This window comes from Mus caroli, unplaced genomic scaffold (genome assembly GCF_978045245.1).
Source record: "Mus caroli unplaced genomic scaffold, Mus_caroli_1 scaffold_6, whole genome shotgun sequence".
Lineage (NCBI taxonomy): Eukaryota > Metazoa > Chordata > Mammalia > Rodentia > Muridae > Mus > Mus caroli.
In genome coordinates this window covers 50,312,409-50,330,603 of record NW_028227261.1, presented here as the reverse complement: position 1 = coordinate 50,330,603, position 18,195 = coordinate 50,312,409, and the positions used below count along the sequence as shown (strand labels likewise).

Here is an 18,195-nt window from a genome sequence, read left to right as displayed (position 1 = left end):
GTCGGGAGCAGGTTGGTTGTGATCAGGGTAACTAACTGGTTTTGTTCAGCTCTCCTCAGTCCTTTCCTATGCAACTTGATTGTTTTTACTGTTACTGTTGTTGTTGCTGCTGTTTTGGAGTGCCGAGGTCCTTGCTGAAGCTCTTTCAGACTCTCCCTGATACTGGGAGAGTCTCTTTTGGCTCAGGATCATAGGCACACTTGGCAGCGCCATGCCAGCAAGGTTTACTGTCCTCCTCTTGGGTAGCTTGGACCTGTACCATGAACTGGGAATGAGGGGAGCCTCCAGAAGTCCTTGCTGCCCCTAAGCTCCAGGCTAGAGAACCTCTCGAGACCAGAACCACAGTCCTGGGTTGGTGCTTGTGAACTAGGCTAAACAGGAAGATCCCATCCATTTTGTGGTAGAGCTGGTAGGGGTGCCACAAAGCCTCCTACCTCCTGCCGTTGCCTAACTAACTTCAGATCAAAAGCAGCCACTGGGTAGAAGGTCGCTGCACAAGGTCGGTCTTTAGTAATTTATTGGTTTTGGAAAGATTGTCATGGTCATTGAATAACCCATGTGTCAAGGCAAAGGAGTGTCCCCATCGTGGTCATCAGGGTCATCCCTGACCACAAGCCCTTTGCTCCACAGTGTTCCAGTTCCTGATGGATATGGAGGCAGTGCTGACTGTCGGTCTGCTGGCTGTCAGTCCCAGTCCCTGTGAGGAATTCTTTTCCCATGGCCAACACTTCGGTCTCATTCACAAGCACTCCCTTCCTCTCTTCCTGGAGCTATTCTGATGCCTGTCTCCTCCCTGAGTTCCGCTCCTCTAAGAGATTTTTCTTTTCTGGAGCCCCAGCCTGAAGCCTCTGAGTCAGTGGCAGGGGAGATGTAGCCTTGTCCGGTTGGGAAGCCCACCCTTCCTCTGCCCCACCCTGGCTTCCAAGGCCTGTGACCTAAGTGGGCAGGCAGCAAGCAAGGAAAGGGTGGGATTCTGCACGAGCGCTTTCCAAGGTCTGTAGATTTTTTTCAGTGAAGGAAACTGAAAATTCTTAGAGCTACTTAAAGAAAAGTGGTTAAAGAATAAAATTATCCCTCCACCCCTGTAGACCAGGCTGGCCTCAAACTCAGAAATCTACCTGCCTCTATCTCCCAAGTGCTAGGATTAAAGACCTGCGCCACCACTGCCCAACAAGAATAAAAACTTTTTTTGCATTCTAAATATTTATTCTTTTTAATTAAGTGTTTTATTTGTAAGAATCAAAGCTTGTACTTACTGAGTTGTGTGCTGTGCTGTGCCCTCCGTGTCTGTGCCCTCTGTGTAGTCCACCATCCGTACTGCTGCCTCTCAGGCCATGGTTATTATTCTCCTTCACCTGAGAGGAACCATAGGCTCCAGAGGGCTTTCTGATTAAAATCTGTGTTCTTTCTGTTGTTATCCACCTCTCTCCTGTCCATCACCAAGAGTAGCTGAAGAAGGCAAACCTGAGTGGGTACCCAGAATGTCCATTCTTCCTTGAACTTGTTTTGAGTTGCTGAGAGACCATTCCCACCCCCATAGTGAGAGAGACACTATAGTCCAGGCAGGCCTCAAACTCATAATCCCCTTGCCTGGGCTGTCTGCTTGGACTATAGATACCATGCTGGGCTAAGGGCAGGATCTTTTGGTTCATCATATCAAAGTATTGAAGCATAAATGTAGTAGCCCATGGCCAAAGGCTTTAGATTTGCTCTGACATTTACAGTGCCTATGGTAACCCAACCCTGCCTATACTCCTTACAAAGCATCTAGATTAGTTTTTCATCAAACTGAGTGCTTTACTTAAAACCAATTTTCATAATTGCCAATGCTTTTTTCCTTTAATAGGAAGATATTCTCTAAAATGAGTAATTTCAGGCTATGTGGGTCTTTCCCCCGAAGGACTCAAAGCCTTTGGTAATTTTATATTAAGGACTTGGTCTAGTGCGTTCTCCAGTCTTGTGAGACCCTTAGTATTGCATGGAATACAGCTCAAGAGAACGTGGTCTGCCTAGCAGAAGGCAGGTTCCCTGGCCTGACCCCCTAGGCCCTCTCAACCATATTTCTCCATATACCCTATGCAGTCACAGCCCCTACCAGTCTCCCTTAACTTCCATTAAAATGTCTTCTATCTTGATGGTTCAAGTCCAACATCCTTTGCCTTTGGCAATGACCCTAGCCACCCTCTACCTCCTTTAACAGTGTCTGTTCAAAACATCAGTCTACACTTACTGTGGCCATAATTGTACACCGAGTAGAGATGCCTTCCCATTTCTTTGTCATTGACACCTGCCATAGCATATGCCCGTCCATGGGTCTGTTCTCTGGGATTTTTTTTCTTGAGAATGAAATTTCTAGTTTTATTTTTCAGGTATTCTAGAATGTGCATTAAATTCTACTTGAATTTATATACATTCATTGTTCTTATAAACAAAGATTCTAACTCTATTCCAAGTGTCCTTTATTTCATGAAATTTTGGGTACATTCATTTGTGTTAATTGTCTTTGCCTTTGGAGTGGTAGTGTGTGGGAATTTTTATTGTTGTTATTTTTATAATATTTTTGCGTTTAGATTTTTAACTGGTTATTGATGATAGATGAGAAAGCCATTGATTAAAAAAGAAAAAACTAGCAGCCAACAACAGTGTATACTCTTACTAGTTTTACTAGTTTTTAGATTTTTTTTTTCCTATTACACTCATTGGGTTGAAATAATAGTAGAGCCACCTGCTGTTTTCTGTGGGTAGTTAAAGGTTCTGTCCTAGACATTGCTCCTGCATAGCTCAAGTGCTCTGGGATTGTCCCTCCCTTCTCCATCCCCTCAGTCTGGCTCCCTGGTTCTTGGCATGCTCCTTCCTGACCACCAAAAGGAAAGTGTCCCATTGTCTCTGGAAGGGAGGTCCGGCCTTTGCCCCCACCACAGGTCTGCCTTGTGCCTAGCAGCCCCTCCTTCTTGCTCTTCCTTGTCCCGGCCTCTCCCCTGCTTTGATTTGTAGACGGAAGTTCCCCCTTGTTCCTCTTGATTCTTCCCCCTCATTTCCCAAGTTCCCACAGGAACCTGGGAAGTAGGTTGTGCCCAGAGGTTCAAGCGGAAGCTCTAGCGAGATAACTCGAGGGGACAATACCCAGCTGACGTCATTTCAATTTTCCTTGGGCCAGAGGGGGTGTCTGAGTTGTATTTTTTTTTCCCCCTTGTCATTTTCTTCCATTTCTCCTCAGGGTTCCTCTTCTTCCCTACCCAGTGCAATATCTCTCAGTCTTCCCTTGAAAGTTCTCTGGCATTGTTTGGCTGCTTTATATTTCTTCCTTTTGATCATTCAGAATCCAGGTTCCTCCTGGTGACTTAGAAACTTCTCTTGGATAGAGTTGCTTTCTTTCAAAGCAGAAACATGCCCTTGTTGAGAGCATCAGAGCAGCCTCATTGGTATGTCCTTGCTGTTGCAGTGACCGGCTGGTCCCTAGGGACTAGGCAGCTGTAATCCCGGAGAAAACTCACAAATGTGTAAATTGACATCAATCCCACAACAAAGCCTTTGCTGGCCTTGGATACTGTTCTATAAGTAGTATAGATCCAGAGGGTAAGGGGAAAGTCATATTTATTAAATGCTTACTGTGTGCCCAGCAGTATGTAAAGAAAACATTCATGGGTACTATCTTACTCAAGTCTCCATAGCTCATCTCTTAAAAGAAAAATCAAAATTTTATGCTATAAAAACTGAAGATCAGCATTTCCCGGTGGGGCATCGTGTCCGAGTTAAGTGCTCTGTACACCGTATACCACACCACATCTAGATGGTTCCATTTGGCAGGAATGTGGAGCACACTAGCCTAGTGGTCTAGTGTCTGTGAATGAGAAGTCATTGAGGGTGTCTTTTCTCTCTTTCCTTCAGCTCTACCTCCAGGCCCGCTTCACCTGGCGCGGGGCCCGACTGCTCCGCCCCCTCCTGCAGTTCACTTTGCTCATGATGGCCTTCTACACGGGATTGTCACGGGTATCTGACTACAAGCATCATCCTAGCGATGTCCTGGCAGGATTTGCCCAAGGAGCTCTGGTGGCCTGCTGCATAGTAAGTACCCCTTTGTCCTTGGCACTCGTACAGAGCCCTGAACTGATGCCTGTTAAATGTTTCCAGCCCAGTGACTAAAGCCGTTGAATCTTCATTCCAAGTAGTCTCTTCTTAGTGTCCCAAGAGCCTCAGGCTCCAGGATCCCATCAGTAGATGGCAATCGTTTAATAGGTTCTGTGAATCCTCTTCTCTGTGAGCACAAGTTTTGTCTTGTAGAATGCTGTGATCAGAAGGCAGCTTAGACATTGTCCACTTATGTATGTGTACGTGACCACAGCAGACTGGAAAGTTGCACAAGCACGCATGTGAGTGCCTACAGAATGACAGTCCCCTGACGCAGCCTGCTTTGGTGGGACACTAGTTAGTCAGTGGTTGTTCTCCACTTCTTGAGAAATCTCTACACTCTTCTGTGATGGCCAGGAACCTTGGTCTGTGTCAACTGGAGAACCAAAGGTTTGCTGAAGGAGGAGCCCGCCCCTGGCCCAGACCCTTGCATATCATCAAAATTCCATAGAGACTGGACTTGGTGTGGGAACATGTTGGTTTCCCCCAACACAGAGAGATTGCTTTTTTACATGTTTCACCCTGATTGCCAATTAAGGTAGGATCAGGCTTTCCATTTCTCTGAGCCTCCATCTCCCTGCCTTTCCTGCCTCTTTTCCGTATTCTAGATGCTGCTCTGTACAAACTTTGGTATTGAGCTTTCTTGAGCCCTTCTTCGAGGTGCCCAGTCCAATCCCATAGGAAGTCCCGAGGGCAATGTAGGACTGCATTGGACATATGGACCCTTGGCAGCTCAGCAAAGGTTGTACACAGTATGGTCAGCGTCACAGAGATGAAGTAAGGGTGCTCAGTGTAGACACTAGTGAAAGAAGGACCTGATCTACCTGCTAGCTTAGGTGTAGGATACCTGGCTGTTTTGATGATGGTATCTTCAGTGCTCTTATTCATTCTCTCTTACAATCTCTCTCTCTCTCTCTCTCTCTCTCTCTCTCTCTCTCTCTCTCTCTCTCAAAATCTGTGTGTGTGTGTGTGTGTGTGTGTGTGTGTGTGTGTGTGTTGTTACCCAGAACAGCTGTCACCCTCCAGCTTGTCCTCTGGTGCCTGGCCATTTCATATGTGATGATAGTGGGAGTGTGGGTACTTGCACAGAAGGGTAACTCTTTGCTGCCTGTACCTTCCTGGGCTTTGCTCTCAGCAGGAGGGCAGCCCATGGGACCTGCTTCTGGGCATCTTCTTGTGAGAGTGGGTCACTGCCCTCATTGAAGTCTCCCTTACCCCCCAACTTAAACAATTAAAAGGTGTGGGGGATCACTCCCAGCCTTCCTCTCTTTCATACTATAACTATGGGGCCCTGGCCGTGAGCAATTAGACAGAATTCGGGAGAATGAAAGCTGCTTTTCCAGAAGGAAATCTGTGAGTTTGCCTTTATCCTGTTTGGCTCTGGCACACTGGCCTGAGAAGTTGAACCCAGAGTCTGTAGAGCGCCCACTGTTGCCTGGCACCTCCCTGCATGCTTTGCCCTGTGATTTCTTTTGGGCACATGGCGCCACTGCAGAGATGAAGCAACCCAGGCTTGGAGAGATGACTTCGCTCCCCCAAGGCCAAAGAGCTGCTCTGAGACTGACTCACAGCCAATGCCCTCTGTGCTTAGCACTGGGGGAAGGGGCACCAGACACTAGGCCAGTCTGAGCTACCTTAGGCAGAAATGGTGTAGCCAGCTGTTTTAAAGAGTGTCATTTAAGTGTTTTGTAGGGGCCTTCCCAAGCCTTGTGCTGATCTGGTTAGCCTCTTGAGTCTGAAGTTTTCTTTTCACCAAGGGGACAGTTTGGGAAGGGGTGACAGAAATCTTACCCTGTCTTTTGCCCTTTTATCTGTCAACATGGGGTGACAGGGGCTCGGTCTAATTGATTGCTTTTCTTTAGATACCAAACTCCACCTGGTACACAGCCAGGACCTCCTGGTCCCACTAGCTTAGAAGCACAGCACTGAGGGATTTGTTTTGCTTAAACCATCTGACAGGCCCAGGCAGAGAAGTCTCTGGAAGCTGTGGCCGGCTGCTCAGTGTGAGAGTTTGGGAATGCACAGCAGGGACAAAGGAAGCCAGCATGTTCTTTCCCACTGAGAGATGCCCGCCCGATGGTGTGGTACTGGTTTTGATTACAAGGGGAGACAGACACTGAACTCCAGCTACTGGGCTGACTCAGAGAGGCTGGTCTTCAAGGTGGTGTCTGATGAGGGCACTGAGTGTCTAGGCCCCAGACTGGCTTGAGAGGATGGAGGGCATTTGTTTGCCTGATAGGGTTTCAGCTCTGTCAGCTCTCACACGCAATGGAGCCTTAGTGTTCTGGGCTGTGGTGTCCCACCTCTGCTTTGCTTATGTCATATGATTAGAGGTGTCCCTTAAGTCCAGCAAGTCCTGAGGAAAACATGTGTTCTTCTCACTTATGAATGCAGTACATTTGTGATATCTATTTCTTTAATATTATTGTATTTTTGAGACAGGATCCCACTATGTAACCACACCTGGCCTGGGACTCATTATGTAGAACAGGCTGGCCTCAAACTCAAACTCATGGAGACTCACATGCCCCTGTCTCCTGAGTGCTGAGATTGCAGGTGGGTGCCACCATGTAGTCAAGGTTCTTAACACACAGTGACATCTTCCTGGGTCAGAAGGTTCCAGAGAGATACAGCAATAACACTTAGGCCACAGGGTGCTCAGAATCTATTTCCCCCTCTGCCAGAAAACCTCTCCTGCCAAGCCTGTGTGGCCTCTGGTGGCCCAAGCAGAGGTGTGGGTTCGCTAACACCTGTGGATTGTTAACTGTAGCAATTGTTTTTATTAAAGATGAAAACACAGGAGTCAGGGATTAAGGCACACAGAGAAAACATATAGAAGCCAGAGGTGACTCTTAACAGTCTGACACAAAGCCAACACTCGAAGACCTCCCGTCCCCTTCCTCTCACCTGCAGAAATGCCAAGCTTCTTATTTTACAACAGAGTCCTTGCTCTAGATAGCTTCCTACTCCTGACAGAGCACAGTCCAGTTCTTCTCTGGTGAACCCTCTTGTATGAGTCACTCATAGCTGCTGTAACAAGTGAGCCTAATCTACAGTACAGATGTTTAAGTCCCAGGACTCAGGAATCAAAACTGAGTCTTTCTAGGCCATAATCAAGGTGTAGAAAAGGCTGTGTTCCAGGAAGAGGCCAAATGGAGCATTTTCTTGCCTTTTATAGCTACCCGTGTTCCTTGGTGTAGGGCCTCTCTCCCTGCCCGCCCCTCCTCAGTCCTGTGATTGCATTTATAACCCAGAGTCATGCGTTCATCTCCATGGCCATACCTTAATCTCATCAGCAAAGTCTATTTAGTCAGGTCGGGAGAGTGGCTTCTGGATACATTTGAGAGACTAGTGTTCATCTCGTCATACCTTCCCCATCCCTAAAGCTAGAACTGCCCAACTTTCATTTAGTGTTCCCAATGCTTTGCTGTCATGGCTTTGGCCTCTTCTGCTCTTTACCTGCTCATGTGTCTGTCTGCTCAACTAGATTGCTAATGCCTTCACACCAGAATCCATAGCTCAGTCTTGTGGTTATTCTGGGTGCCTAGTGTCATAGCTGACATTCATTGTTGGTTGATCAACCTTGGGGCAATCATGAGTGATGAATTGGGTGTGGCGTTGGGTGGGATTTCTCCTCTGAGCCTTGGCTCTTTATCTGTCAGTCCATCTTTTTGCACAGAGGTTATTCTCTGGGACAGTGTTTGTGTACCCAAGCTGGGCCTGCTCTTTCAGGTGGAGCAATCTTCCTAAACATGTCCTAAATTTGGGGATCATCCTTAAGCCCACCAGTGGTTCAGTGTTACCCTACTCATGGTTCAGCTCCTGCATGGCCTTGGACAGCAGGCTGAGAGCCAGCACTTTCATCCAAGTCTGAGGAGGTTGGCTTTTTCACAGCAAGCAGATTTGTCTAGGCAAAAGTGGCGTGCACAGGGAGTGTGGGTTTAGTTTGCTTGCTCACTGAAGGCTTTCCAGAAAGGGACTCTGGCACCTAATGAAACGCAGTCTACACAGTGCCTTGGACTTGTACAGATGCTAGAACTCAGGCAGGACAGCACACCAAGGCACACCTTTGCAGGATGTGAACAGAAGAACAAAGCCGAAGGCCACAGCCCAGACACACCCAGAGCCAGACACACGCGTTATCTTTCATTTGCAGAGACTAGACCTCCCGGTGCACACAACAGACAGACAGACAGACAGAGCCAAATGCACAGACCCTTGTTCTTCCAACCTGCACAGCTCTCCCTACCAAAGATTCAAACCTCTACCTGAATTCAGCCAGGCAGTGGGACAGAGGGGCGGACATCGGTTGGTTTCCTGTCTGGTGACAACTTGCATATCTGGTCACCTCCTTACTGACCCTCTAACAGATGGTAAATTAGGGGGGCACTGAGAGGGGTCAGAGGAGGGCCAGGCCCCCATGGCTATGGGTTCTGCAGAGGAAGCAGCTGCTCCCAAGTTTTATAAACACACAGCAGTCTTTCCTGGTTTTCTCTTCCTGGGGGTGTGGCCCCCCACTAGCAGTTGCTCTTTTGTGCCTGCTATCTTCCTCCAGGATGCAGGGAAGGGCGAGGGCATTCTTTGTCTCTGCCCCAGAGCAGTGACCTTGGGAAGAGTGAGGGGCAAGAATGCTCACGTGAGGAAGAGCTGGGCCACGGCAGCCTTGTGAGAGGAAGCTCAGTGAGGAGAGCCCAGGACACACCCAAGTCCACACAGAGTCAGAACCAATTCCAGGTCACTATGTTGTTTCAGGGGTAAAACCTGCAGTACCAAGGGTACTGCATTCTGACCCTGGAATTTGTAAGACTTCTTCCTCTTGTAGTAGGAGATTCCTACCTGCTCCCTCTGGGTGTATTCCAGTGTTGCCAGAGTCAAGAGGGATGGAAGAAATGACACCCACATCCCCTGAGCAGAAGTCTGACAGTGATGCCCAGCGCTGACCTCGCAACCTAGTTCTCCGCTATCAGGTCGGCGGGAACGTAGATGTGGCAGGGAAAGGAAGCCAAGGCAGAAATCAGGAGATGGTAACAGTATCGTTACAGCACTCCATAGTTTGCAAAGTTCATTAAGAATCTCCTTTTTTTTTTTTTGTTCCTTTGCTGAGAGGGAGAAAATCGAAACCCAGAGGAGGCAGTTGTATCTTGCTGCTTGCTATTTGGCATGTTGGCAGGTCCTGTCTAACGTTTTCTATTTTATCTTTTTAAATGCTGTTGGTGACCTATAGATGCTCTTGTAACTTACTAACGGCTAGACAGTGGTATGGTTGGAGCCGACTTGGACATGAGCGAGTCCACTAGGTGGGCACAGGTATGAGGGCTGAAAACCAAACTCTGCTCTCTTGCAAGAGAGAGCAAGTGCATGCTACAGATAGATAGATAGATAGATAGATAGATAGATAGATAGATAGATATAGATATAGATATCCTTAACTTTTAAGCTTTATTTTATGTGTAGGAGTATTTTGCCTGCATGTATGTTGTGTACTGCATGGGTGCCTCATGCCCTGAGAGGACAGGGGAAGGTGTCAGATCACCTGGAACTGGAGGGCAATTTATATATGCTGAGCACTGAACCTGGGTCCCCAGACAAAGAGCAAGTGCTCTTAACTGTTGAGCCATCTCTCCAGTCCTGTTTGTTGTTGTTGTTGTTGTTGTTTAAGTACTAGTTGTACACAAATGCAAGGCAAGTAGGTTCAATTCTGTGCTGCATCAAGAGAAACAGGTTGTAATTGCCGGCTGAGCATCACACAGCAGCAAGCTCCTAGCCCATCATGGTCCCTCTCAGATGCACCAGGCTAACACAGACACTAGCAAATCCCAGGTGCCAGCAGCCACCGAAAGCCTTTTATCGAGGTTAAAAAGCAATGACTGCGAATTGAGTAACTCCCCTGGAGTCAAAAGACTAGGCTGCCAAAGATACTTTGTCATTCATTATACAGTCCTTACTGTTACTGGGCCACGAGGCTGCGCCAGTTCCTGGAGCTTTCTTCCCCAAAGAAGATTCTCTACTCAGTTTGAGAGACAGCTCTGTGTGGAACACTAGAAACCTGAAAGGAAATCCCTAGGCCAAGGCACACTTCTGCAAGTGTAGGCAGAAGAGAGGCAGCTCTGGTGTCTGCAGTCATCCGGGAGGCGGCCAGAATGACTCAACACAACTCCTTGCCTTGGAGTAGCTCACAGTCTAGAAAGGGAAGCATGATAGAGCATTTAGAGAACCACACATCAAAGCCTGTGTTGTAACAGCAAAATGGAAGGTTATTAACTGTACAGACTGAGGGACCAATGAGAGGTGAAAGAAATTGTGGTGGATCCCAGCGTGGAGTTGAAGGAGCTACTATGTCCAGGATACAAGCCTCGAGGCCCTGAGGATGGCAGGTAGAGGGTTTGAGCTCCTCCATCGCCCTCCCATACTGTCCACTGCTGTTCTCTCAGCTTTAGTCTATACCACAGATCGCCACAAAGTTGAGTAAAGTGCACATTCCAAGCCACCCGCAGATTCTCAGACATCTGCTCTCTTGCAAAGTGATTCTGAAACAGGAGGGTTAAAGGACTGCACTTGGCAAAATCCCTGACCAGACAGACAGCTCTTGTTTTCCTTTGCATCTGAGATTCTAAAATTCTCTTGCTTTTATGTTATCCGTCCCATGCTGGTATGGAGACGTGGTGAGGTTTCTAAAAGTCTCAGTGTGTAACCGGTGTGATTCCTATCTTCAAGGGGCTCACTTACGTAGTCTGCAGAGTTGAAACCCTCAAGGATTCCTGAGCACTGCAAGTCAAGTTTGCTGTCACTATGTGCTCCGAGCCAAAAGCCTCTGCAACGTTTGCTGACTAAGCCACCCACTGCCGTGGAAGCAAGCAGAAGCTGGGCTGAGGACCGACTTCTGGCTTCTGGTCTGCATGGGTCTTATTGATCTCTTGCTAGGCTACATCCCAGCAGGATGGGGCTGTGTGTGCCCTAGGGGTGGCTGCCATCTCTTTCCACAGCAGGTGAAGATTTGTGATGAGACATCAAAAACAGACTTTTGCCACTATGCTGACTCACTCCTCAAGATAGCTCTAGAAATTGTAGGCCTTTGCAAGTAGATCCTATCTACCTTACAGAAAGCTCCTGACTGACTACTCGGCTCTGTAACCAGCTGGAGTCTGCACGTGCAGACTCACGTGTGCTCTCTCTCTCGTGTATGTATTTGTATACATACGTGTATATGAGTCTCATATGTATGTATATGTACACACTCACACACACATACACGAGACATTGTTTTGTTACATACATAGCAGAAACTGGCTTTAAACGTGATCCTCCTGCCTCAGTCTTCTGAGTGTTGAGGTTGAAGACATATATCGCTGTGCCTACCTTTCTTCTTTTCCTAGTTCTTACTTGCCTTCCCACAGAGAAAATAATTTTTATATAACTAGGCAGTGAATGCACCAGCCATTGATGATGGCTGACACTTAGTTTTTCCCTGCACTGTCCCACATTTGTACCCTGTAACTCCCGAGCTAGGTATTGTGTCCCCTGTAATGGCAAGGCTTGGATTTGAGACACAAGTCCATTTACTTTAAAGAGTAAAGCTTTCTGACCAGTACCTCTGGTTGGATAGGAGGAAGTAGGAGACAGGTAGGCAGTGGCCAGAGAGCAGTACAGAGCAGGCATTGCAAGGGGCCTCACACTGTGAGCTTCTTATCTCCTCATCGTGTGAGTGGGATTCCTAGAGCCTCCTTGTTTGTGTGTAGTCTTGCTGCTGGAGGAAGGGTGATATTGTCCAGGGTGTTTGTGTAAGTAAACCATCTTCCGCCCTTGCATCCGATCACAGAATGGCCAAACATTGGGACTTAGCAGTAGGTCAGAATCACTTCCCTAAAACAATACCTTGGGGAGCCAAGATATTAGAAGGCTGGAGCCCAACAGAATCACGCCAGTTTTAAGAGTTCTCATGATAACCGGTGCTAAGGTTGATGGAGTTGAAACAGAACTTAGAAGAAAGCCAATGCTTCTCTCGAAGTCCACACCCACATCTCTGTCGGCTGGAATTCCACCCTCAGCAGCTCCGAATCCACCTCCTTGTCTTCACTGCCCCTCCTAGACACTGCAATCCTTTTTCAGTCATGCTGCCCAACATACTAGCATCTTAGATGCCCTGTCTTCCAGTGTGATGATGCTTCACTTAACAGTGATTTCTGGAGTCAAAAGATGTCTCAATATGCCCAAAGATAGGATCCTCTTCTTTCCAGCCTCATTGACCTCCTTGCCTTAGCCCTACTGAGCTTTCTCCAATTCCTAAACATTTTGCTTTAACTTCTGAGTCTTTGCAGGCTGTGATCTCTGCCTATGATAGCTTTGATGCCATTCACCCCCTGGCCACCACCCCCTGAGCCTTCAAAGCCAAGCTCAAATATCCATCCATGGAGCCCGCATTCAAGGCCCATCCTCAGCCTATCATGTCTGAGCTAAACGCTGCATTCTCTGTGCTTCCTTATATTATAGTCCTTAAAACAGCACTGTGGGAGCTCATGAGCTCCTCAGCTGATAGAGGAACCTGCCACCCAACCTAACGAGCTCAGTTTGATACCTGAGACCCAGAGAGAACCAAGTCCTACAAGTTGTCCATTGGCCTCAACATGTATGCTGCAGTATGCACATGCTTGTACACGTGGACACAGAGTAAATAAATAAAGTACATTCTAATTTTGTTTTTAACCACAGTATTATATAGTTGGCTATTTACCTGGCTCATCTCACACCCCCACCCTACCCCATTGATCTCTGAACTCCCGGAGAGCAAAGACCTCTGTCTTAATTTTCTGGGACTCAACACATACTATGAGTTTAGTGAGTGTTTATTGATTGTATTCATTCTTCCCTCTCAAAATTGGTAGTTTATAAAATTCCAAGAATTAGAATGAAATTGAAAGCAAGTGCTCTAGGCAGTGTGATCTAGACCCTTCTTTGGGGGTTGGCTTTGTGGGGGATCTCACTTTTTCACTTGTTGAGACTTTACTTCTTGTTCATTCTTGGAGGCAGCAGAGGAGCACTGGAGCAGGGCTATCCGTTGGCAATGGGTTTTCCTTGTGGTCCAGCCACAGATCTGAATCTGAGCAGAGCCATCCCAAGCTGGCCCTTCTGCTTTCCTTTCTGGGTGGAGAATCTTCAGTAGGAAGTGGATGCTCCAAGCCAAGAGTCTTCTAAATGGTTCTCTTTTGGGTTCCACTATTCAGACATCAGGAAGATTGAACCCTGTTTGAGTCTTGACAAGACCATCTTTCCTGATTCCCAAAAAAAGTGTTTGTGTAGCCTCAAGCCACGCCCAAGGCAAAGTGCAGCGCTAGGCAGGATGCTGCTGGGTCTGGCTCAAGTTGGCATGGTATCATTTGACTGGGTGTTTGTGGCTTTTGAGTATGTGCTCCTACCCCCACCTCCCACAGTGTTCAGTCGCGTATGCACTTGTGGTCCAAAGCCACAATGCTTGCTTCCCAGAAAGTAGAGAGCATTTGATAAATTCAGCAACAACACACACGTATTGAGTACCTGACGTCTACACAGAAACCAAGTACTATAGGCAATGTAATAAGGAGCTGGAATAACCACAGGAAGCAAATCTTTGCAAACATGAGAACACGTGGTTTAGTCTAGCTCCAGTAACCATGCTCCAGTCCAGAGCACTAAGAAAAGATACATCTTGGGGCTAGAGAGATGATGGCTCAGAGGTTAAGAGCACTGACTGCTCTTCCAGAGGTCCTGAGTTCAATTCCCAGCAACCACATGGTGACTCACAACCATGTGTAATAGGATCTGATGCCCTCTTCTGGTGTGTCTGAAGACAGCAACAGTGTGTTCGTATAAGTAAATAAATCTTAAAAAAAAAAAAAGAAAAGAAAAGATACATCTTATTGAACTTTATTCCAGACAGTACAAGCCTTTTGAGACCATGCAGGAAACAGAAATATTAGTGCATAGTGGGCATGAGCCCCATCGGTTGAGAAGATGACCATTTGTGGGAAGAAGAACTGTTCTCTTCTGTATTTGCCCCATGGTGGGTAGAAATACAAGAAGGATATTAGTTCAGCAAATAGTCCAAGGCCTAACTGTTGCCAGGGCCCGGCTTAGCAAATTCTAATTAAGAACTGTTTTTTCATAGTAAGTGGTCAGAATGAAGTCACAGTGCCTGTGTCACAGTGGGCAGTGCAAAAACAGTTCCCGCTCAGAAAGCTGAAGGACACAGAAACCTGTGTGTGTGTGTGTGTGTGTGTGTGTGTGTGTGTGTGTCACCGTCTGTCAGTCTGTCTGTCTGTGACAGATCAGGCTGTTAGGCTTCCTGACTGCTAGATAGGCACCAGTGAACTGTGTCCCCAGCCAGGATCTTTATGTATTTCATATTTCAATCCCAGTATGAATCCAGTTGTCCAATCACAATGGGTTATTTCGTATAAACCCCTGTCTGTTGCCGAATCTCTCGGGCAGATTCTGCATATTTACTTTGCTCCCCGATGGGAAGCCAACCCGTCTTGCTCCAGTAGCTCATCAGGTTCTTGACTCTCATCAGAAGCTTCTCCCAGACAGCAACCCCATCTGAGCCATCTTGTAAGTGGGTGTTTCATGACTGTTTCCCAATCATTATGAGAAAGACTCAGCAAGGTCACAATGCTGGGGAGGGAGAAGAATGCTGGGAATGAGGGCAGGAGGTTTGTCCACTGACCTCTCTCCCCAGTAAGTTGCTGACTCTCAGTGTCAAGACCCAGGCTTCTTGACTCCCCCACCCCGTCCCTCTTCTCCAATGGTTGATATCATAGGGCTTTCGGGAAAATATACTCACCGTGCCTCTTCTTGTTCTGGCTCCTGCTGGTCAGAGTTTGCACTGGCCCATCCCACCTTTGGTCTCACTCTGGATTTCTTTGTCAGAAAAAGGAAAGGAGTGTGGATTAATAGCTGAGCAGTTATGAGCATGTCCCTTCTGCGGAATTTATCTGCCATGACATGTAGCCCTTGAGAAATCAGAAATGTTAAGCTGCAGATTTGAAGCACTGACTAAAAGTCTATAAAAGTAGGGTTTGCTCTTTCATAGCCCAGGCAAGTCGTTGCCTCAGTTTCCCTATCTGCACCGTGATTGCTGTATGACCTCCCCCAGTTAAAAAGCTGAGATTCGGGCCCTCTTTGCCACCCGTCTGTGTTCGTCGCCTGTTCCTGCGCCACATTAGGCATCTACTGACTTGGATCTCTGATTCGTGCCCTAGGTGTTCTTCGTGTCTGACCTCTTCAAGACTAAGACGACCCTCTCACTGCCCGCCCCTGCGATCAGGAGGGAGATCCTGTCTCCCGTTGACATCATCGACAGGAACAATCACCATAACATGGTGTAGGTGCTGCGGCCTCCGGAGCGCTTTCTCTGAAGCGACTGCTTGATGGCACGTTCCTGCTGCTCTCCGATCTCATCAGACAGTAGAATGTAGGGAAAAGCTTTTTGCCCGATGGATTTTGAAAACATTTAAAGAAAAAGAAAAAAAAAAGCCTTATCTTGTGGCCTTCCAAAATAGGTTGTTTGCCTGTGTGGAGACAACAGTGCCGGAGTCCTGAGTGCTGGCTGTGCAGCCAGTTAAGTGTTCATGTTCTAGTGAGCACGGGCTTGTCAGGAGCAAAACACTAGAATAATTGAGCAGAGGCTGGGGTCATCTTTTGTGACCTGAGAAATCCCAGGCCAGAACAGCTGGAGCTCTTATGTAGCACACAAGGCTCGAACCAGCACTGAATCAGCCCCTCTACCCACCCCACTCTACTGTGACTTTGATTCAAGGAAGTTTTTCTTTTTTTGTGCCTCGAAATTCCGGGAATGGGCACACAATTTTTCAGTCCCGTGATCAGATCCTGAATCCCAACCCCCAAGACCTGAGGCCTCTGTCATCTCCCCATCCCCAGGCTAACAACCACAGCCCCTCACTTTTAGAGATTAGGAGACCCTTTGTGGAAGAGTGAACTTCACAAATAGCACAAGTTCAGAAGACACAGAGGATGTCTTCTCACACACCACACTGTGACGCGGAACTGCCATTGCAGGGTCAATCACCAGGCACTTGCACATGTAGAAACCCATAGACTTTGGTTACTGCTATATTCCCCTTGAGATCCTTGCTGGGTGCCGACCAGGATTTCATGTGAGGGCCAGGGATGCACAGGCCTGGTCAATCTTTGGCTGATTGAAAGAGCCTCAGTAAAGAGACAAGGAGAGAGGGAAAGGGCAGAATGAAAAAAAAAAATGAACCAACATTTTTGGCTCCTTGGGATCAGAGAGAGCCAGAGTAGCAGACGGTCTCATGCCCAAAAGGCTACCCTTCAAGATAAGGGAGCCCTGAGGGTCTTTGCAGGAGTTGATCTTGCTGTGTAGAGCACTATTGTCCCGGGGTTGAGCCCTGGGGCAGTTCTTGGTGGGTTCTGCTGGGCAGAACACATGGGTTAAATCTGTGTAGAGAGTTTTCCTCATCCTCCATCCACAAGTGTCCTTCCAAGCAAGGTCCCCCTCTAGACAGTAGACAAGGACCCTTCTACTGAACCTCCAAGGAAAAGAAGAAGGAAAAGAAGAAGTGCTTTTCAAATCTTTCAAAGGGCTACATGTAACCATCTGGATCGACCACATCTACACCCTCCCAGACTCCGTCCTTTCATTTCAACATATAGCAAGCTATGATTTTATATATAAATATTATATAAATATTGTATAAAACATTAAAAGTTAACTATGTAAGATATTATTTCTGAAACAGTTTTAGTTATATCCACTATGATTATAAACTGTGTCTCGACCTGTGTTATTTACATTAGCTGCTTAAAGGAGCATTGAGTTGTTTTTTTTTTTTTTTAATCTCAACTAAAGATATAGTTCTGTGGTAGCCATTGTTTTACAATGAAATAACTGCAACTAGAGAAAAAAAACTGTATAAAAACATTAAATTGTCAGTATTTTTGTAAGATTCCGTTTTGTAAAGAGAATAATATTCAAACACTTTTGTGGCATACAAAGTAAAAAAATGTGTATCTGAGAAACTAAACATGTATTAAATGTGCTTTTTAAATAAAAGCTCATAACACAACTAACCAAGGCACTGGTGCCTGAGCTGTTAAAAGGATGCTGCTTTGGGATCTGCGGAAAGGAGGGTGGGGGTATTGCCGCGGTAAGGTAAGCCTGAGTGGGCTTACCTTAATGGGGCACCAGCTCCTGATTGTTTAGTGGCCATGACGGAGGTGGGATGTAGAAGCTGTCCTTTCATCTCTGAAGCCTGTTTGCAGAGCGATCCTGGAGGCTGACTCTCATCTCCAGCCTCTTAAAAGGGTCTTTTGTACTCTGCAGTGTTTTCATGGGGGAGGTGGGAGCTGTGGGTCCCCAAAGATAGATATGGAGACTTCCCTAGATAAGGTGGGCTTGGGGAACTTGAGGGAGAGTCTTTCCCACAGCCTATATTCAAAGGAAGGGGTTTCTGTATTGACAGGGCACTGGGTTCCTGCTCTCCTGCCTTGTGTGACCACCCCCACCCTCCACACCACCACCACTGCCACCACCTAGAAGGAGAAGGGAAGCTGGAAACTCAGGAGAGTTGTGCACCTGCGTGCCAGACAGTTCTATCTGGATATTCCTTTACATCCCAACACAGTTCTCAGCTTGAGCAAGGAGGGATGCTGTGGGATGCAGACGAGGTAACTTTTCTCAGAGCCGGTCAGTAGGTTGTAGGACAGGCCTTACATTAGCTTATTTTTGCTGCTGTAAAAATAATTACAAATTACTGCAACTAGGTGACTTGAGACAACAACGAATCTGTTATCCTCCTGGGCAGTAGGCTCTAAGGAGCACTTGCCTTCTCTAGTTTCCCGAGGCACCTGCATTCCTTGACTGTGGCCCTCTTCTCAGATGATCTTCTTGTTCTCTCCTATTCCTCCTCCATAGGTGGCATCTTGGTAATTGCCTGAACCCTGGATAATCTTAAATAACCTCCCTATGTTAAAGTTAACTCATTAGAAAACTTAATTCCATCTGCTACTCCATTCCCCTATGCTGGGACCTGATTCAGATTCCAGGGACCTGAG

The 18,195-nt window shown here is 47.0% G+C and overlaps 1 protein-coding gene across 1 annotated transcript in view; it reads left to right on the top strand.

Moving 5' to 3' along the window:
* Nucleotides 1-17,211, top strand: part of Plpp3 (phospholipid phosphatase 3) — a 75,053-nt gene extending 57,842 nt beyond the window's left edge. The window contains exons 5-6 of the mRNA XM_021160491.3: nt 3,889-4,065; nt 15,360-17,211. Coding sequence (XP_021016150.1) covers nt 3,889-4,065; nt 15,360-15,485 — 303 coding nt within the window. The 3' untranslated portion in view covers nt 15,486-17,211. The remainder of the gene's footprint in view (nt 1-3,888; nt 4,066-15,359) is intronic.
* The last annotated feature ends 984 nt before the right edge of the window (nt 17,212-18,195 follow it).